The sequence below is a fragment of the Thermobia domestica genome, chromosome 6 (assembly GCF_964235325.1).
Source record: "Thermobia domestica chromosome 6, izTheDome1.hap1.1, whole genome shotgun sequence".
Taxonomy (NCBI): Eukaryota; Metazoa; Arthropoda; class Insecta; order Zygentoma; family Lepismatidae; genus Thermobia; species Thermobia domestica.
Window position 1 is genome coordinate 63,537,143 of NC_137459.1, and position 23,283 is coordinate 63,560,425.

At 37.5% G+C, this 23,283-nt stretch overlaps 1 protein-coding gene across 10 annotated transcripts in view; it reads right to left on the bottom strand.

The window, feature by feature from the left end:
• The window catches only part of LOC145688034 (uncharacterized), a 188,010-nt gene that overhangs the window by 18,238 nt on the left and 146,489 nt on the right, over nt 1-23,283 (bottom strand). For all 10 annotated transcript variants that reach the window (XM_081761731.1, XM_081761728.1, XM_081761725.1 and 7 more), the window contains 2 exons: nt 12,141-12,363; nt 6,703-7,001 (listed from right to left, as the gene is read on the bottom strand). In XM_081761731.1, the coding sequence (XP_081617857.1) occupies nt 6,703-7,001; nt 12,141-12,363 (522 nt within the window). The remainder of the gene's footprint in view (nt 1-6,702; nt 7,002-12,140; nt 12,364-23,283) is intronic.

Genomic DNA, 23,283 nt, shown 5'->3' on the forward strand with positions numbered 1-23,283 from the left:
ACTAAGGTCGGATTTGATAGACTTTTGTCGGGAACAAAATCTGTTTGGGAGGAAACGTCGGACGTCTGGGTCTTGGTTGCCACAGATTTACAAGAAGTAACTGCAACATTAGCAAAGGGAACAGAAAGAGAGAAAAGGATGCTTACTTTAGAACGACGCTTAGCATCTGGAGCAGAGATCTCCTCAACAACCATTAGCTTTCGGATACGTTTATCACGTTGAAAGGCTGGTCAGTCTCGAGACCACGCAAAATGCTCGGCCTTGTAGTTGACACAAAAGAGCTTGGCCGCTGTACAGGATTCTGCACCTCGACTACCCTGGCCACAATTCACACAAAGAGCAGCAATGGCATTACACGACGTGCTAGTGTGCTCGAAGTGCTGACGTTTGAAACAATGCAATGGATTGGGAATACAGGAACGCACCTTAACTCGATAATAACCAGCCTTCACAAAGTCCGGAAGTGTAGGCAAACTAAAAGTAATCAGTGACTCAGTAGGAACGAGTTTGATGCGAGCTAGGTTTACAACATGTTAGTCAGCCAAGTCCGATTTAATCTCCTCCTCGGTGTTGTTTAGAAGAAGGTCCGAGAATGATATTACATCCTGAGAGACGTTGAGTTAGCGATGGGGTTCTACCGACACGTTCACTTGTCCAATGGTAATCATTTCTAGCAACTTTCCTGTTTGCTTATCGTCGACCGTTTCCACCAATAAAATGCTATTCCTTAATTTCTTGATATCTTTAACCTGTCCGGCGTTATAAATAATTACTTTATTAGTAAGGAAACGGGACAAACCCCTAATAGCACTCGGACGATTAACTTCAGCATTGGCACTATCAGCATCTTTAACTACAATACATCAGATTACAGGCATCATGATACTTGTCTTTTCCACACTATTGAAAACTTGAGATTTTATCTCATTTCGTTTGGCTTATGAGAGGGTAAGCCCGGACCTGGTTTTATAGTTTTACTATCCATGAAATGTTGATGTCAAATATACATTGATAAATAGAAAATGCGTGTGAACGCCGCAACTTCACACCGGGGCGCTTGCGAGGAGAACTTACGACACTCCCATGGCTATCCCATAAGCACGCCCTCACCGTACGATTAGCGTGCGACCGACACGGTCAAGGGGAACGGGTATAAAAGAAAACCATTCCCGTCGACAAAAACGCATGATACTGGAAAAAGGAAGAGTTGGAAATAAAAGGATAGGAACTAAAAGAAACTAAACTCTCAAACCGAAAGAATAGACCCCACCAGCCCAAGAGAATAAAAGGTGTGGATTTTTTTTATTTTTGTGATTTTATAGTTTTTTTACTCTTTTATGTTTTAATGTTTTTCTTTTTTGTATTTAAAAAAAAAATTAAAGATTTGAACTCCGGACAATACGAACACTGGACGCACACAATAGAAGACCACGGACCATCTATTTCCCGAAACTCCCACTAATTACCCGCGAGTCCAGTAGTGGTATTCACGGCTGAGACGGCAAGCAAGAACATGATACGTAAATGAAATGATACATAAATGAAAAATGAAGCCACCTTCTCACCTCCATCCTCTCCCCGATGATGACGGTCCGCTACATGGAGGGGGGCATGCCATCAGACAAATACTATGTTCCGTGACAGATTAGGCAAGCCAGGTATTTATTCAATCATCCCAAGTAAAAGTGGTCTAACATATGTTGGAGTAAATAGGATGCACAATAACATCCTATATATATACGATTAAGTGAACCACAGAAGACAGAATTAGCGCAACATGTACTAGGAGAATAATATAAAATTTTGATTGAAAACGCGTCCCTTGTATGCACATCCACTCATGAAAACAAAAGAGAAACAGTGAAAATAAATTTACATGATACCACACTGACCCAAGGGGAAGGTTTGAAATTAAGTGATATTGAAATGTTTTATTACAAAAATAAAAGAATAATAATAATAATAATAATGTAATCGGCCAGTTATAAACTTTTTATTTGTGTTGTACTTTGGTTCTAAATTCAACTCTTAAAGATGAACAAAACAGGAAAAGATTCCTTTATCTAAATACAGATTAAAACTATAAAAAAATGTTAAGAATTACGTAATTTGTCTGCGAATTCGTTTTATGTGCTGAAGATAGTTTGACTTACATAATGAACTTCCTCATTATGTAAATCTTGCGTTGACAGATTTCTTCGTCTGAACCAAATTCCGACTTGTACATGAACTTGAGTTTCTGGGTCATGCCATGGATCTACGTCACTTTGGGTAACAACCTCAGCAAAAGAAATAGTATATAACCTCACGATATTTCCGGGATAGAGAGAGAGCGACCAGAGATTACATCGTTGATAGTCTCAATGTAACTGAGTTATTTGAAACAATTTTGTCTTGAGACTTCGAACATTAAATTCTACATCAGATAAAATTTGGAAAGTCACTGTTGTGTCAATAAGGACTTGGGCTGAGATTGGATCTGGAGTGACTGTCGTGGGACAATAATCTTCAACAAGAAAATCAGGTATGTGCTTAAGAAATCTGTCAACTGCCAAAATGTCTCTACACATAAACCAATTCACAAACATCTCATGACTTCACTAAAAATTAAAATCAATCACACATTTGAGGCTTGTATCTTTTATTCACGCCTAGAATTTCCTAGTTTATTTAATGTTACGTAACACTTCTATCAGGAGTATAGGACGGAGTTGGTTATGTTTAAGAAAGTAAACCTCTCGCAATGTACCCCCGTTAGGATAAACCTTAAGCGTAACCATAATAATAATAATAATAAAGAAAATTGTTATATTATAAATTTTAATGAAACTGTAAATTCTAACAATATTTGATTAATTTTGTAATGTAAAATTGTAACAATTAAAATTATATTACAATAATTGTACAACAATTCCCCAAATTAATAAAACTGACAATGAAAACAGTTTGAAACGCGAGTTAAAATAAAAATAAATAAGACAGATGAAACATTAAAAAAAATGAGTTTATTTAATTAAAGTTATCTCCGTGAAAATTATGTGGAATATATAAAGTCATTCATTTCCTTCTCAACTTTGGTCTTCTTAATAGAGATGCAAGGGCTCGGGAAAAACCGGCTTTTTTGGAAAAAAAATCCGTTTTTTCTGCTTCGCTTTTTTGCTTGGGAAATTTTGGGCTTTTTTCAAAATTCTGCTTTAAATTGATAAAGCAGATTTTGTTTCGCTTCTCTATAACACAAAAAGTCATTTAATTAGTGGTTGATGCCGATAATGATATAAAACCTCGAAAATAAACCATGGATTTCGAAAAGATATTTGAAACAATTTTACTTCTCAACATATTTACATTATGAATTTCAAAGGATTAACCAATGCATATAATAAGATTTTTTTTAACCTCCTATATACAAAAGTAAGCAGGGTTGGGAAGAACCATGGTTGTTTTTGAAAATACCAAAAACCCGTTTTGGGGGGGAAGTTTAAACTGGACTTTTTTGGCTTAAACCAGGTTTTTTGGGTTTAGATATTTTGCTTTATGTATTTATATTACATATTGACGGAAATAAGTTTGTTTCGCCTTGGTGTTATTATGCAACAACGGGGTTATGCTGGAAGAGGTCGCATAAGCTTAAAGAAGTCCGGTCAGTAAATTTCTTAAATTGGGAAACTCCCGCCCTAGCCATCGGGAAAATCCCGTCATTACTCTAAATGTAAAACAATAACGGGAAAATCCTGTTATTGCTTTGCATGTAAAATTTAAAGGTCAACGTATCATAATCAGTACGCTAAAACTGAGGTATTAAATTACAAATTTAGTATGTAGATATCATTGAAAATCCAATCCAAGCTAATGTTGGAAGCTACGTAGGCAATCGATAAATTATGCCAATTTCTATCAATATATTTAAGCAACCTTGGCTTCTTTACAAAATAACAGGCATTCAGGCATGCAGAAATATACAATTTGGTTTCGTTTCGTATGTTCAGGCTTAACATCCTTACGTAATACCGAGGTTATCAAGAAGAAGACTGGCTTAAAGTTACATCCGAACCGCTACTTTGTTTACGCATGAAAGAAGGGTTGTGGTTCAACCGAGAATTGAACATGGGACACCTTGAATAAAAGGTGAAAAGGAAATAAAACTAATGCAGATTGTTTGATGTGTGGAAACATCACCATGAAGTTGACACGATTCGCATTTTTCATTCTTTTTATTTTTTTGGTTTAAACCAGTTGTTTATTTAAAGAAAGAAAGAAAAAAAAAAAAAAAACAGGTGGTGTAAACCAGCCAACCCTAAACGTAATTACTTCTTTTAAAAAAATACACAAACATCTAGCAAAATTGTATGTAGTATTTTTACTTCAAAATATTCCATACTCTCTTTTTGGAACAAAATAAAATTAAAATAAAACAAAAAGAATACTTAGATTTATATGATACACTTAAAGGCTGCAACATCTAGAGCTTTTGGTTCTGTATATTCTTGAAATTCTATAGTTTTATATAATCACCATCACGGTTTACTCAGTCCTCAAGTTTTCTGAATTTTTAACAAGAGGGATTCAACATATGAAGGATGTGAGGCAAGAACATGGTAACCCACAATTTTACTACTTTAAGAAATTAGACATTTTCCGCTGCACAATCCATTTTGAAAGTCGGAAAGCTGATTTTTCACATAATACTATACATGAAGGACTGAACGAAGCGATATGTGTTGCTGTCTATCTGCTGCATAACTCAGCAATTGAAAATTTGTTGGTTACCATGTTCTTGGCTCACACCCTTCATATCATTACGGAACTCTCCCCCACCCCACCCCACCACCACCACCACAAAAAAAAAAAAAAAAAAAAAAAAAAAAGACTACGGAATATATTTAAGTTAAGATAAATACAACTGCACAACAAACATGACTGAGTGGAGCTTTTGCGCTTCTATCGGGAAGTTCGGGATTCAACCCAGCATTCGACCATTCTGACAAAACTTTTCTTCATTCCATCTGTGACGTAGAAATAGTGCGTGTACTGTGAGTTGGCCGACTTCCTTTCTTATTGTTTTTAATTCGTTATTATTACTAATTACAACCAGTGACGGTTTTGCGAAGGTTAGAGGGTTGGTCTTTCGGACTGAAGCCTGTTCCCCAAAATTATGGAATGTCTAAAATAAAGGAAATATCTATTAGTTATGCCTTTACTCATAAACTTTAAGCTCCCGTCAAATAAAAATTACGAATGTTTAGAAGAACTAACATTAGTAAGAAAATCCCCTCCCAAAATACTCTTCTAAATCCGCCACTGATTCTCAGTATAAAATGATATCCAAGGTTGTATCCGGAAGATTATCTCTAAATATATAAACGAAACGAAATACAGTATTAGTTATGCCTGTACTCATAAACTTCAAGCTCCTCCCAAATAAAATTAGGACATTTTAGAAAACGAAACAATCAGAGAAACCCCTCCCAAAGTACTTTTCTCAATCCGCTACTGATTATTTGTATAAATTAGTATTCAAGGTTGTATCCGGAAAATTATTGCTAAATCGTTGCACAGCTACAGTATAACAGAAATGTGGAAGTACGGTTTGACGGATATATTGAAAAACGTACGCTTTGACGGATATACAGAAAAACATAAGTTTAACTTTTGCGCTAGAAGCTAGAGTACTAAGCTCTTAGAAATGAAACACGGATGACAAACTATAATGATCTAGAGAAGAAAAAAATGTCGATAACTCAAAAGTTAAATAGCCTCTAAAATTGCCCTCAAATACTACATTCTTCATGTTAGCTTTAATTCGTAAAACATGTGTTCCATCCATCTTGATGGAGAATTTCAGAGCGAAATATGGCATTTCGGTCATGGAATTCTTCTCTAACTATAGAATATACTATAAGAAAGCTATTTAGATAGAAAAATCATGAAAATGAAAAAAGCCAAAATTTCCAAAATTCTCGTTTTTTTCCCAAAAAAGCCGGCTTTTTATGTGAAAAAAACCATCGATTCAAAAAAGCCGGCTTTTTTGCATCTCTACTTCTTAAACACACACACATCCACATATAGTGAATTTTATATGTAAAATCCTTTCGTTGAGTTTAGGGCTTAGCGCCCCGTTCAGCATAGGGGCTACATGAGACGTGGACCTACGGTTTAACATAGGATCGAAACCACATGAGGTCTCGTCAAGAATCGAATCCGGGCCTCCCGCGTAAAGACGAGTACGCTTATCATATAACCTCTCTCATGATAATGAAATTCTCTTTTTCATTATCTCTCAAATGTATATTTTTCAATACTACGATCTTACATAATTTATTTGAATAGGAAATTGAGTAAATTGACAACGTTTAAGATGAAATAACACATTCAAAAATAATAAGGGATAATGCTCAATCAAAGGGTAATACCTTAAATTTAGATATGTTGTGGAAAAGAAATATAATATCCCACACTTAACATCCAAGTGGTGTTTAGCTCTATAATTAGCATAACCCTTCATGAAAACTGGCAACACCACATATATCAAATTACTAAAAAATGGAAACTTAGCTGGAATCTCCAATTTGCTTCCAAACCCTCCCGTGACTATATTCTAGTTGTTAATCGATATGCTTTTGTTAATCTAGCAACTCTAGGAATTATTTTTCAGAATTAACAAGGTATTGCATGAGAGAAGAGAGAATCAAATTTATCACTTACAGTAGCTATTTCAGCTAAATGGCCAATGTGTAATTGAGGAAATACGATCAATTCTCCCCAATTACTAATTTTACTTTCTGTTTCTATATCACCACTGTCATAAAAGATTGGTATCTCAACAGGAACTTCATCTATATTTAGACTAGATTTAGCCTCCTTGGTACAAATAATGATGACTTGAACGTGAACGTCGTTCACAATTAGCTGCGTTGCTAACTCGGTAACAATACGGACTCCAAAGTTACCACTAGCACCAATTATGATTTTCTTATGTGCACAATTACGAACAACATTGTCACCTAAAAAATAAATAAATAAATAAAAACAAAAAAATGAAAATTTTGTAAACTTTCGGCATTAAGAAAAAAACAAAGTACATTAGCAACATTTTAAAAGATCATTGTTTAAAAATTAAAACATTAAACGAAAATTAAATGCATTAAAGAAACTATCCTTTCATTCTACATACTTGAATATCACAACAACAGCAATAATAACAGTAATAAAAGAACAGTGAAACGGAAATAATTAATAAATGGAAATAGAAACATTTAACAACTTACAGTCTTCTGATTGTCCCAGCAAGAACGACTTTAAATTAAAGAACGATATCAGAAGAGCAATTCCTCCTATTAAAGTACTAAGTCCTATTATCTAATGTAATCCATATTTCCTTCTACATATTGTTTCCAGAAATATTTTATCGTCTGTTTTTAGATTTCCAATCTGTGTTATGCATAAGTGAGCCGGATTCCCGCCGGAGTCCCGAAGAGATTTCTTACGGAGCTGAGTATGTTATACAACGCTCGAAATGATTTGTATATTCAGGTATAATATACTCCGGTACTACTTCTTCCCATTAATTTTTATACCGGCACATTTCATAGTGAGATTGTACATGTAAAGTTATTAACTGGATGGTACACTTGAAAATTCATATGCAAAATATATATAGCTTACCTGCATTAGCATTTCAGGTTTCTCGTTTCGAGCAGCGGTTATATAGGGAACACGTTGATGCTAGTGGTCTACTATTTTCACGCTTATTTGCATGCATGAAGAGCACGCCCGCGACTGTTCGGTCTCTTTAATGGACGGGTACCGCACCCCGCCCGTTGTTGCTCGTGACTGGACGAGTCCTCGTGCACGAGGTGCACCGCCAGGATTTGTCCCCTAATTCTAACTCGCCTAAGCGATGTAATCCCCATTCTCTGAGGGAGTGGGATACTCCCACTGCGCGGCCAGACCGAAGTCCTGAGTTCCTACCCAGTTAACTACTGGTGGAAGCAGACTGCTAGCGTGCCAGTCCTACCATGCTCTGCAAGCATGGCGCCTGAGCGTTGTAAGGCAAGTTCACCCCCTGCCCATGCTCACCGTTACCCAGATTCCTGGGATTGGCTCCCATAAGCTACCGAATCCCACGGTATGACCACAGCCCAGCAGAGTCGAACCCAAATCCGGGGCCTTAGGTGGCCAGTCCAATCCCTGCCCTGCCTACGTCCATCGTTCAACCGGCCATTGCCTTCGCGTGTAGAGGTACCACACTCACGTTGAGATGCTCCTGCATCTCATCCCGGATCCAATGGTACGTGTTAAGCCACCATTTGAGGTTGGCGCCGGCCCATTTCCTACAGAGTTTCCTCCCTTCCGCAAGATCAGAGCCGTTACCCAGATTCCTGGGATTGGCCCCTCCCCCAATTCCGTTCAGTCGCCCGGCAGGCAGGAATCCGACACACTCCTCCCGGTAGAATCGTCCAAGCAATACGAGACTTCCTTTAATTACGGTAGAGGTACACCGTACATTACCAGAGCCAATGACTGATGTAGACCGTCTGCTTACGGCAGATATTGTCATTTGCGTGCCGTGTCTCCCCTGGTAGAGGTCGCCCAAACAATATGTGGCTACCTATCTTTAACGTTTTTAGGTACCATGTACACGTTGTAGCCATGCTACTTGTCCGAAACCCAATGGTACGTGTAAACCACCATTAGAAGGGACACCCACACCCTTCCTCGGTAGGCCGTTCGAGCAATACGAGCAATACGAAACTACCTCTTCTTATGGGAGAGGTTACCCGCACATTACCAGACCCAATGGCTGATGTAGACTGTCTACCTTTAAAGACAATGGCCATTTGGGAGCGGCGGCTCCCCTGGAAGGATCGTGAATACTGCATCCACTCGGTGACAACTAGTATGCAGCAACTCTACCTCAGCGCTCCTGAGGTACGAGTGTGCGTTAGGATACTAGGTATCCCATCCCGGACCCAAGCGTACGCATTACACGCTCTTTGAGGGCAGTACCTACATCATCCTCCCGGTAGGGCGTTGGATCCGCCCACACTTTGGACACACCAACTAACTGCTCATTCATACGTGTTGAGGTACCACGTAGCCTTATCTCCCGGACCCAAGGGCACGCCTTAGTTGCCCATTTCGGTGAATAGCTGAAGCCTCAATTCCGCCAGTAGGGGCGGCAGTTGAAAACTACCTACCTCGCTGAGGACGTGACGGGGTCACACGTACTCTCCCAGATCCAATGGCACGAGTTAGTCGCCCATTTCGGAGGATGGCCGAAGCCTCACCTCCACCGGTAGGTTGTTATCCTGATATGACTGACAACTAGCTAACATTGTCAGCTCTTAGCACAGGATAGACAAGAGTGACGCGTGTTCCCACGCTGCTACTGAAACCCTATCTCCCCCTCGTCGACAATCAGTTCAACACAAGGTATGTGAACTGGCCAAAGCATAGGGAACACGTTGATGCTAGTGGTCTACCATTCCACGCTTAATTGCATGCATGGAGAACATGCCTGCGACCTTTCGGTCTCTTTAATGGACGGTTACCGCAAAAGTATTGGACCCCGCCCTTTGTTGCTCGTGACTGGACCTGAGTCCTCGTGCACGAGGTGTACCGCCAGGATTTGTCCCTAATCCTGACTCGCCTACGCGATGTAGTCCCATTCTCTGAGGAAGTGGAATACGCCCATTGTGCGGCCAGACGGAAGTCCTGAATGCCTACCAGTTGACCTACTGGTCGAGGTGGTCCTGCTAGCGAGTCAGGCCCTACCATGCTCTACAGGCACGGTGCTCGAGCGTTTCAAGGCAAGCTTACCTCCCGCACATGTTCACCGTTACCCAGGTTCCTGGGATTAGCTCCCATATGCTACCGAATCCCACGGTATGATCCTACCCAATCCGGGAACCTCAGGCAATGCCCGAGGGGGCTAGCATCCCGGCCCTGCCTACCTCTATCGTTCAACTGGCAACCGCCATTGCATGTAGAGGCACCACGCACACGTCGAGATGCTTTGCATCTCATCCCGCATCCAATGGTACGTGTTAGGTCACCATTTGAGTTGGGTGCCGGCCCATTTCCTACAGTTTTTTTCTCCCTTCCGCAGAATCAGAGCCGTTACCCAGATTCCTGGGATTGGCCCCTCCCCCACTTCAGTTCAGTCCCCCTGCAGGCAGGAATCCGACACTCTTCTCCCGGTAGGATCGTCCAAGCAATATGGGACTACCTCTCTTTCGCGTGTTGAGGTACCACGAACACGTTGAGATACTCGGTATTTCTTCCCAGACCCAATAACACGTGAAAGTCGCCATTTGGGAGAAGGGTCGTGGATCGGATACAGGGAACAGTTTGAAAACACGTGCGCCGTTGTAGTGTAGTGGTAGAGCGTTCACCTTTGGTGTGTGACGTCCGTGGTTCGATCCCAGCTCGCGCCAAGTGAGCATTCTGGTGGAAAAACACCGTGTGCGTGAGTTTTCTACGGAATATCCCGTTTTCTGTCACTTTCTTCATGGCACCATTTCATTCACTCTCATCATCACAGTCTCCTTTAGCCTACACAACACAATAGTGGGATATAAAACTGAAAAACTTGGAAGACCTGAGGAATGGTAGTCTTAAAGAAATGGAAAGAAAGAGAATATCGTTTCACTGAATTTGAACACCAAATAAATATATTTGTAAGGGAAAGACGACCAGGGTTTTGAAGCCATTTTATTATTTTAGAATCGAAATTTAACTTAGAATTTATAACAATGATTGACTGCAAAAATCGAAAATAGGTTCGATTTCTGAAACCAAAAAATGTCATGAAACGTGAACAGCTCCAACTGTTTTCTTTCAGGTCACTCGTGATGTCACTCCACGTATGCCATTTATGAAACGAAATAAAATCTTTCAGTTTAACGTTCCACGATTATACCCTTTAGGCTAAGGGAGACGGATGACTACATACAATAAGTCAATTATTGGTGAAATGAGAATGTGGGAAGAAACGGGAGTACCACGAGAAAACCGACGGACACAATGTTGTCCACCACAAACCTATTTGGCTGAGAATCGAACATGGGACCCTACGATTGGTCCCTGTTTAGGTAAGCGCTCTATCACTGAGCCACGGTGCCCCAGCATTTATGAAAAGAGCAGTTGTTGCGTTAAGTATACGTCCTTTGTTCCTATACGAATAATTACAATATAACTTTATAATATATTCTATTTATACTAGCAATATCATCAGAAGTTCCTTGTTGGTATGCCTACTACTCAGTTCTATTTGAGTTCTATAAAGAGGAGTCATGTCGGTAATGGCGGTGAAACTGAGTGAAACTGAGTTTGGGGCAAAATTTTCCCCTGACTTTGAAACCTCCAGTGATGTTTTGCTTTGAAGTCATTCTTTAAATTCTGATATCAGGTACAAATATTCCATGAAAATTTTGCCACCGTATAATCATATAACCAATATGTCTTACATACAGAATTATTTAACTTAATTTTACACATTTTATTCAGCACAAAGTATCCAAGTTATTTAAGAAGTGAAAAACACTTTATGGTGCCAACACTGCTCAACCGATGATCTAATGAAATTAAATTATGAAACAATTGGTGAAATTACAATATAGAAGGAAACAGAAAACCTGGAGAAAACCCACAAACACGATATTGTCCAACACAAACTCGGGTGAACACAAATCAAAAAAGGGTCCCGTCGCACTACAAGTTAACGGTCCACCTCAAACGATTCTGTAACAATTATTTGGTTACATACCCCAAAAACTAAGTAACAGTGAAAAGTTAATTAGCCTCGTTCATCGTATATTTATTTATTAACTTCTAAAATAGGACATAAAATTTCGATAGGATATAGGAAAAGAATAGGACAGAGAAGAACTTCCCATTAGCATTGAGTTGAACGTCTGTAAACGACATAAAAAGATGATAAGTAACTATTTTATTCTTTATTTGCGTGCATGACAATTCATCTACAAATATATCATAATTTATTAGAATCATGCAGTGAAAGTTATTATCGTGTTGGTTAATTGTTACAGAATTTTTTAATTATGTTTTTTGAAAGAGATACTATCAGAGAGGACGACATATGGTTAATGAAAATAAATAACTTTATCTCTCTTACTTACCAATTCGTAAATTATCTAACACAACGTTGAATATTTCCTCATTTGGCATCATTACTCCTGGATTGTCACCTACAGTTTGAAATCCGTAAGATCGCAGACTAATCAGCTGCTGTCTCGTTATCCTATCTTCTGCAATGTTTGTTGGTACCAATGGAATGACTGTGTTAGCTTTTCTGAAGTCCCATATTCTCAATATTTTACTAATTATATCCACACTTAAGCCCTGCGTATTAAAAGAAATAAAATTAATTACTTGCAAACAAAAAATAATGTCTGTAAATCAAAAAGATTTTCTGCAAGTACATTCTTTTCAGAAAAAAAAAAAGAAAGAAAGAAAAGAAAATCCTCTCAGATATAGTGGTAATAAAATGTTTAATCGTTAACTATCAAACTTTAATCGGCTTTTAACAATTCGGCTAAGAAAATTAGAATCATTTCCAAAATTGTTATAGGTTCAAATTCTGGAATCTTGTTCCTAAAAATTTTAGTTGCTTTCACAATTGTCACATGCACATAAATGTTGGAATTTTTACTCAAAAATTAAAAAAAAAAAAAAAAAAAAAAAAGTTTAAGAGTGTTTCCTAAAACATAAATTATTAATGCTCGTAATCCGGTTCAAAAATTTCCAGTTGGTGTCGCAATGACAGCACATCGGACCGCATATTCTTGTTGCTTAGCCAGATGCATTCTTGCATAACTATCTATCTATGACATATGGAACCCGAAGGTTCAATAGTACATTCACAAAAGCTATCCATTGACTCATCATTTTTTTTTTTTTTTCCAATTTATTGAGTTTTCTCTTTGTGTACTACGTCAACGCCCAACCCATGAGAATCCATGAGAATCGGATACTCGGTTCCGGAACCAAGAATCGGGCAATCATACCCAGAACAAAGAATCAAATACTCCGATCCAGAATCGAAAATCGGATACCCGACAACGAGAACTCGATATCGCGAATGGTGTCCAAACTCCAACGAAGAAATAGATATTTGAAAATGCCTTCGTTTAACTGACAGTACTCTTCTTTTGCAAAAACTGACACTGCAAAGTAAAGTATACAGAGTAAAATGCTGTGTAAAAGAATATTAGGAGGTAAATTAATCATATGTACTCACGATGATTTTTGGTACCACCGCTGTTTGCGTGGAATGCTATGCCATACTTCCTATGACCAGAAGAATAAGCAATGAAGTCATTTGTGGCATTTATATTTCACCATTTTCTCTCAAAAACTATCACACAGCCTTTTTTCCTTGTACTGATATTTTAATACTGAACCCAAATGATCCACACAAGTTCCGTATTTCAATATGTAAGCGACAGCAGAAAAAAAAAAAAAAAGTCCGGAGGAACCATGTTTAATGCGATGCAAGGAAGCAAATCAGTATTTAATTCAGACTTCCTTCCAAGGGGGCGCCAAAAAACTTTTACGTGGTTGGGCGTTGACGTAGTCGACAAAGAAAAAGACAATAAATTGAAATAAAAAAAAAAAAAATGATGAGTCAATGGATAGCTTTTGTGAATGTAGTATTGAACCTTCGGGTTCCATATGTCATACATAGACAGTTATTATGCAAGAATGCATCTGGCTAAGCAACAAGAATATGCGGTTTGATGGGCTGTCATTGCGACACCAAACTAAAAACTGTTCTAGGCGGTTGTACCCCTTCGAGGTTGTAGCACCATGGAGATGCTTAATAAAGAGCATCAAACATTTGGGTAAGTACCTTTGATAAAGTAACGTTTCTTTTGTTCAGTTGGTGCATAGGCGAAGATACGTACTCGAAGCTGGGGATCACATTACATTCTTAGACAAATATACAGTATTGTATATTTAGACAAATATAGGTCTAAATATACAGTATTATAATTTTACTTTGTCTTTTCCCGCTTATGCGGTGTCGACATTTTTGATGATTCGCTTCCATTTTGCTCGCTATAAAAAATATTCTCTATTAACCCCTATAGAAACAGACGAAGGAGGAGGGAGGAATAAGAAAGAAAAAAAAGAACTACAAACGTAATTTTTTTGGGCAGAATATTCCCTCTGGCACGAAAGCAAGGGAAACGAACTGAAAGTAAGGGAGAGCTCAAGTCCTTCTAGAGTATTTCACAAGCAGCTGAAATTAGGGAGATGAAACTCGACATATAAAATCCTCTTTTAAAAAAATAAAGTAAAAACTGAACACTGAACACACTGTTTTTAAAAATTCTGTTCCTAAAGCAGGAAAGAATGCAATTTTTATAAAATTCAAATTTCCGATTCTGTATTTAAGAAGTGTCCAATGCAAAGATTTGCTTAATTTAAAGGCACGAAATTCAGTACATAAACTCTTAAATAAAAATAAGTGTGTATGTGTTTTAGGATTTTCTACACTTCTGCTCTTAAAGATGAACCATTTCAACAACATTCAAATTTCTGTATCTTTATTCAGAAAGTTTTCTTTCAAGGGTTAGGTTAAGTTGGAGGTCTGAAACTGGGTTTATGAATCTAATTCCGATTTGATATTCATAGTAGCATCAATTACCCGCTTTGCTGGGTTAAATTAGGAAAAATAGTAATATGTTTCGTTAGTCAGTCACTTTTTACTAAAGTGCTCCTTGATATTGGTCACTTTGATTATATATCCCCTCCCCTCCCACAATTTTTGCGGGGCTGAATTTGGATTTAAATGGCATCAGAAGATAACTGTTCATCTCGGCGACCTCCAAAATTATAGATTCGACACTAATATCTGTCATTTTTGATCATTTGTAAATGTCTTTCCCCGTCAAAGTAATATGACAAAAATCATTTCACGTTTGAACTTCATCTAGGTTGAAAATTTGATCGAGGTCGGTCCGGTGGTTCAAGTTTTATTTATTTTTATATATCTCCTCCTCCTACCTCCTTCCCTAAGTTTTATCGTCAAAGTGAATAGATAAATACTATACCAGGCCTGAACCTCATCTATTGAAAATTTGATCGAGATTGTCCAGGTGGTTCAAGAGTGAAGTCACAAAGACAGTCAATTTCATTTTTATTTTTTTACATATATCTCCTCCTCCCCCTCTCCTACGATGCACCGTCGAAGTTAAATGATAAAAAAAAATATCCCAAACCAGAGCGTCATCTGTTTTGAAAATTTGATCGACATCGGTTGGATGGTTCAAGAGTTATTAAGTTTTATTTATTATCATAGATCTGTCCCCTCCCTTCCCCCTCCCCTAACTTCTACCGTCAAACTGATATGATAGAAACCATCCCTTGTCCAAACTTCATCCATATTGAAAATTTGATTAAGATCGGCATTGTGGTTAAAGCATGATGAAGTTACAAAGACAGTCACTTTTATTTTTACTTTTTTGGCATATATCTCCCCCCTCTCCCTTCTCTTCGTTGCACTGTAAAAGTGAAATGAAGAAAACATCCCAGGCCCGAACTTTATCTATATTGAAAGTTTGATCGAGATCGGTTGGGTGGTTCAAAGGTTATTAAGTTTTATTCATTTTCATATATTTCCCCTCCTCTCCTCCCCTAAGATCTACTGCCAAAATGAAATGATAAACTTCCCAGGTTTGAACTTCATATATTTTGAAAATTTGATTGAGATCGATCGGGTGCTTCAAGAGTTATTAATTCACGAACATAGTCACCTTTATTTTTATATTTATTGATTTTTGTATATCTGCTTCACCACCCCCTCCCCTACGTTGCTCCGTCAGAGTGAAATGATAAAAATCATCCCAGTCTCGAACTTCATCTACATTGAAAATTTATCAAGATCGGTCGGGTGGTTCAAAAGTTTTTTTTTTTTTTTTTTTTTGCTATGTCCTCCCCTTCCCGTAAGTTCTACCGTCAAAGAAAATGGCTAAAAACACTCCCAGGCCAGAACTGCATTTACGTTGAAAATTTGATCGAGATCGGTCGGGTATTTCAAGAGATTAAGAGTCACAAACATAGTCACTTTCAATTTCATAATATAGACTAGCCCTTGGCTAGCTGGGGTCTCCGCCACCAGACTCCAAGTTTACTCGGCCTACGACCTCGCATTTCTTATCTATCGCCCTTTGCATCAACAGTAAATTTCGTGAAAGTGCTCTTCATCTTTCTTGAATCTGCCCATCCAGGAACTTCGAACCCAGACACTGTCTTTGCTCGGTCTACGGCCTCGCACTTCTTGAACCCACAATTCTGTCGTTTCTTTTCCTATTTCAACTATCTAAAAGATAAGATTTTGTATCCCAAGAAACCGCCCTTGTAAATAACATGGGAATTTCTTCATCCCCCTTTAAACCCCTAAAAAATTAAAAATATTCACTTTTGGCAATTTTCCTGTCAGTTAGTCCTCGAAGGCTACAATCATGCCAAATTTCATCATTCTAATCATGCCGGAAGTGCCTAAACATTTTGAGGTGTAGAAAACGTCCCATATAAATAACATGGGAAAGATTTTTCAGTTCTCCATAAAACCACTCTACGGTTGGAAATTTTTATTTCTGATGACTCACAAAAACGTACAAGCATACCGAATTTCAAGTTTTTATTCCAATTCTAAGTACCTAAAATATGAGATTACACTAGTCAACAAGATTTTGGCACAGAAATGAAAATACCTAATTCTAATAGAACTTTTCACGTAGAATTCGAATCTGTAATCAGTTTTTCTCCATCACTCTCAGTTTCTCCGAGACAGAGGGATTTTCGGGAAATCCCTCCCCCCCTTTTTTTTTTTTTTTTTACAATTTTTGTACCTGTAGCTCGGGTACTCTTAGGTATATAAACAAACAAATTGTATTATATGTTAGCTTGATTTATACTTAGTAAGCCCTCTAAGTTTCATAAGAATCGCATTATTCTTTCTAGAGAAATAAACATATTTATATAAAAATATGCTATTTGTACTGTTCATTTTACCATATTCATTAGTGCAGATAAAATCACATATAACTTCCACGAAAATTACAATATAAGCACGGTTTATACCTCATTGGACTTCCAATAAAACATATTTTCAATGATGTGTACACCATGTCGCCATTTTTTGTATGAGGGAATTTCTAGAGGGATTTTGTGGAAAATTCCCTCCAAAAGTAGTTTATAAGATTTTTTTTGTCTTAACTTGCTATTTGTATATAGTGATACAGAAACAGGAACTGCACTAAAATATAGTTTTATATCTACTTAATAAATATGTTAATTTCATGTGAATCGCATTATTCTGTCTAGATATATAAACTATTGTGTCTATTTTTAGGTAATAAAAATATACTATGCAAGACTTTTATCAAACACAAAAATGTAACGTTGACGTATTATTGTCGGCACATAGATGGATACTCAAATACAAACACAAATACACGCATGCTTTCTGTGGAAAATAAGTCACTTTTTAATATTTTGATCTGGCAACAATGCATAAAAAAATTGATGACTCACGTAGCCTGATGACTGTTAGTAGCGTTGAGTGACGGTCCAAGCTGGACGTGTTTTAGATGTGACCGCGTGTAAGTTGAAGTGTTTGTGCATTGTGGAGTTCGACTGAATTAGATTACGTTTGTGCTGATTGATGGAGTGTAGATTCGTGTGTGTATGTGTGTGTCATACCTTACAGGATACAAGATGCCGAGGGAGTGTGTAAATCACCCGGACAATTTCTGTTATGTATGTGGGGAGCTGACATTTAAATCGCAACGTCGATGTTTTACTCCACTTGTGAGGAAGTGTTATCAGTTATATTTTGGTTGCTGTGTAGGAGACCAAGATAAGAATTGGGCTCCTCACTACATTTGTTCTACTTGCGTGAAACGTCTGACTGGGTGGGCAAATGGTGAACGAAACATTAACTTCGCAGTACCGATGATCTGGAGGGAACCAAAAGATCATTCTTCAGACTGCTACTTTTGTATGACACAAATAAAAGAAAAAACCAGTAAATCTAACCACATAGTACAGTACTCTAATTTGCCATCAGCAATTAGGCCAGTTCCACACAGTGCAGAATTACCTGTACCAGTACCTCCTGCTCATCTTATGGTAAATGAGGATTACGTACTACTTAAGTTCCAAATGAAGAAGATGATCCTATTTACGTAGGAAGCACATCTACATTGGATCACCATCTGATAACTCAGGGTGAACTAAATGACCTTGTACGGGATTTAAAACTCTCCAAGATACAGGCAGAACTTCTTGCTTCTAGACTTAAAGGCTGGAATCTGCTCCATCGTGACACTATAGTGTGTATTTTTCGAAACCGTCATACAGAGTTTCAAAACTACTATTCTCACGAAAATGATTTAGTGTATTGTAATAATGTCTGTGCTGTGATGGATACACTCGGACATGCACATGTAAGTACAGAGTGGAGATTGTTTACTGACTCTTCCAAAACTAGTTTGAAGGCTGTCCTTTTGCACGATGCCAACAAATTTCCTTCAGTGCCTTTGGCTTATGCAACTAATATGAAGGAAACCTATGAAAACATCAAAATAGTGTTAGAAAGAATTCAGTATGAGAAATACAAGTGGACCGTTTGCTGTGATTTAAAAGTTATTTCTTTGTTAATGGGTTTGCAACTTGATTATACGAAATATTGTTGTTTCCTCTGCGAATGGGACAGCAGGAACAAAGCGGAACATTACATCAAGAAGGAATGGCCAAAGCGTGTATTAACTCCTGGACAGAAGAATGTTGTTTATTCCTCACTGGTGAGCCCTGATAAGATAATTCTATCTCCCCTTCACATAAAGTTGGGGCTCTTCAAAGACTTTGTTAAGGCAATAGGCAAAAGTAATGCAGGATTTTGTTACTTCAAGGAGAAAAAAAACTTGGGTTAGTGACGCTAAAATCAAGGAAGGGATTTTTGTAGGCCCCCAAATAAGATGTTTGATTCGTGACCAAATTTTGAGGATCTCTTTAACTCCAGTTGAGAAAGCAGCTTGGTGTTTATTTAAATGTTTAACAGAGAATTTTTTAGGAAACCAGAAAGCCCCAAATTACCGTGAAATTGTGAGTGATTTCCTGCAATCATTCAAAGAAATGGGTTGCAACATGTCCCTTAAAGTTCACTTTCTAGACTCCCACCTGGATTTCTTTCCTGAAAACCTTGGTGCTGTTAGTGACGAGCATGGGGAACGTTTTCATCAGGCCATTTCCTCCATGGAGAAGAGATACCAGTGACAGTGGAGTTCAAAAAAGCTAGCTGATTAATGTTGGGCACTCAAAAGAGATGTTCCAGAAGCCAAACACAGAAGAAAAGTCGACAACTAAAACATTTTAGTTAAGGTAAGTAAGTGTTCATTTATTAAGAAGATACCACTCACTTCTTTTGTATTATTTATTAAGTAGACATAAAATTATATTTTAGTGAAGTTTCTGTATCACTATATACAAACTATTTGTACTTGCTACAAGTTAAGACTAAAAATAAAAAAAAATAAAAATAAAAATCTTATGAACTACTTTCTGGAGGGAATTTCCCCAAAATTCCCTCTTGACATACCCTCATACAAAAAATGGTGACACGGTGTATACATCATTGAAAATATGTTTTATTTCAAATCCAAAGAGGTATAAACCGTGCTTATATTGTAATTTTCGTGGAAGTTATAGTGATTTTATCTGCACTAATGAATATGGTAAAATGAACAGTACACATAGCATATTTTTATATAAATATGTTTATTTCTCTAGAAAGAATAATGCGGTTCTTATGAAACTTAGAGGGCTTACTAAGTATAAATCAAGCTAACATACAATATAATTTGTGTGTTTATATACCTAAGGGTACCACGAGCTACAGGTATGAAAATGTTAAAAAAAAAAAAAAAAAAAAAAAAGAAAGGGAAATTTTCCGAAAATCCCTATGTCACGGGAAAACTGAGGGTGATGGAGAAAAACTGATTGCAGATTAGAATTCTACGTGAAAAGTTCTATTAGAATCAGGTATTTTCTTCCGTATGCCAGAGAAAAACTATTTTTTTGTCGACTAGTGTTATAGGTCCAAAAAAGACCCATTTAACATGGGAAAATTCTTCATCCAATCTTTAGATCCCCTAAAAATTAAAAATATTCACGTTTGGCAATTTTCCTGTAGGTTTGTCCCGAAAAGTTACAATCATGTCAGATTTAATCATTATAGACCTACAGGAAGTGCTCAATAATTTGAGAGTGTAAAAGGTGTCTCATATAAATAACATGGGAAAGATTTTTCAGTTCCCTATAAAACCACTCTAAAGTTGGATATTTTTTTTTTTTTTTTTCTGATTTACTTAGATAGTGCTAACGAAAACGTAGAAGCATACTGAATTTCAAGTTTTTATTCCAATTCTAAGTATCTAAAACATGAGATTGTAAGTACAAAACAAGGCCCATTTAAATAACGTGGAAAAATTCTTCATCCCCTCTTTAGACCCTCTACAAATTAAAAATATTCACTTTTGGCAATTTTCCTGTCGGAAAGCTACAATCATGCCAAATTTAATCATTGTAGCCCTAAAGGAAGTGTTCAATAATTTATGTCAGCTCATGTAGTTTTATATATAGTTAAGATTAAGATTTTGGGAGTATGAAATTTAGTATATAAAGTATTTATTAGAAACAAATGAATGCTATTTCAGTTTTCGAAAATTCCGCTTCTAAAGGGGGCAAAAGAGGTAGTTCTAACAGTATTCGAATTTCTGGTTTCATGTTCATTAAACATTCTTCCCCTGCAAACACCGTGCACTTCTGTTAGTTACACATGCTCGACTCTAGTGCTTTCGGTGATCAAAACAATTAACTTTGCTTTATTTTTGATCCTTGACTTGATTCTATGACGCATATTACGATTATTTCTGACTTATTTGGCCGGAACGTATTAATTAAGACAGCTTTTCAATTGCCACAAGAAGCTGGACCAACACCGGAAAAATCACTAAGTTCGCCCCGGGAATTGGATCCGACTAAAGGCACCAGTGCTAATCATTGGACTAAGCGAGAGCTTGCAATAGCAACAATAATCACCATCATCAACAGTAGGTAAGCATAAGCCCTGGAACATTAGTATATGCTTTTATTATGAGAAACGTTTTGCACGGATAAGACATAGATAAAATGCAATGAGAAATAAACGCAATAAAAGATACGGGACACCATACTACACTTTCTTGTATTAACTTCTTGAACTCAATAATGTTATGATGCAGTAACTACTGAAACATTTATTTATGAAATACGAAAAAAGAAAATTAAGTTTTAGGAAAACTTTGTTCGAGGAATACTCAGTCCCAAAAGTAAACTATCCTTTGTGGACTTCATGAGAAATGACTTACGCTATGTATTAGGTTATTTATTTATACACATTTCTGGTCATTACTGGCAATCGTGACCTTAAGCCCGTCCCTCGCCGACCACAATATCCGTGGAAGGGGGAAGAAGGTAGCGACCTGAAACCTATATATTAGATGCCATTCCGGTATATGCCTGGTGTGAATGATGAATATCCTGGAAAAACTCACTCAGGATGGCTGGTCTCCTAAAACTGTTAAACCTTTTCGACCGTATCATTCCACAAGGAATCGAACCTAGGACCCTCGCACCAAAGCAGAGAGCGTTAGCAACTACACTACACTGGGCCACTGTATTGGAGTATCAATGAAATATTTGTTAGAGATATTAACAAAATCGAAGGAACCATACTTCAGAAAATCTTAACTATATATAAAACTATAAGCTTACATAAATTAAAGGGGTACTTTCGGTTGACGTGGAAAGTTGCCAAAAGTGAATATTTTTAGATTTTATGGGATCTAAAGGGGGGATGAAGAAATTCCCATGTTATTTAAATGGGCGTTTTCTTGGGATACAAAATCTGATCTTTTAGATAGTTGAAATAGGAAATAAAAACTTGAAATTTGGTAGAATTGCGGATTCGGGATTTGGTAGAATTGCGGAACGTAGACCAAGTAAACGTGAGGGTCAGGGGGTGAAGCCCCCAGCTGTGCCAAATTCAGGAAATGTAATTAAAGAGGAAATACACAAAATTCACTCTTGATGCAAAGGCTGATAGATAAGAGATGCGAGGCCGTAGGCCAAGCAAACGTGGGGGCCTGGGGGCGGATCCAGCAGCTAGCCAAAAGCTTGTCTGCATATATAAAATTGAAAATCACTATGTTTGTGACTCTAAATCTCCTGAACAGACCGACCGATCTCGATCAAATTTGTAACATGGATGAGGTTCGACGCTGGGCTGGTTTTAGGTTATTCAATTTGATGGGAGAACTGAGGAATGGGGGACGGGAGGTGGTATAAAAAATAAATAAAACTTAATAACTCCTGAACCACTCGACCGATCTTGATCAAATTTTCAACATAGATGAGGTTCAGACCTGGAATCGCTTTTATGATTTAAATTTGACGGAGCAACGTAGGGTGGAGAAGGAGGGGGAGATATATACAAATCAATTTATATAAGACTGAAAGTGACTATTTTTGTAACTTAATAACTCTTGAACTATCCGACAAATCTCAACCAAATTTTCAAGATACATGAGGTTTGGATCTGCAAACATTTTTGTACTTTCATTTTAACGGTAGATCATAGGGGAGAGGGACGTATAAATAAAAAACTAATAAAACTTAATAACTTTTGAACCACCCAAACAATCTAGATCAAATTTTAAACATATAAGAGGGTCGGGCCCTGGGTGTTTTTAATCATTTCACTTTAATAAGCCAACCTAGGGAAGGGAGAGGGGGAGATACATGTAAAAAAAAAAAAAAATTAAAATGGCTGTTTTTGTGACTTCATCACTGTTGAACCACCCGACCGAACTCAATCAAATTTTCAACATATATGAGTTTAGGGGCAGGGATTACTTTAGACTATTCACTTTGACAATGCAACGGAGGGGAGGGGGAGAGAAATTTAAAAAATGATCAAAAATGACCGATATTAGTGTTGAATCCAGTTTTTCGGGGTCAATGAGAGAATCAGTAACACTTCTGATGCTGTTTCAATCCAAGTTCAGCCCTGATAATTGGGGAGGGGGAGGGTGCAACGTAGGGAAGGGAGAAACATTTAAAAATGATCGAAAATAACTAATATTAGTGTCGAATCCATACTTTTAGGAGTAGCTGAGACTAACATTGACAATTCTGATGCCGTGTACCATA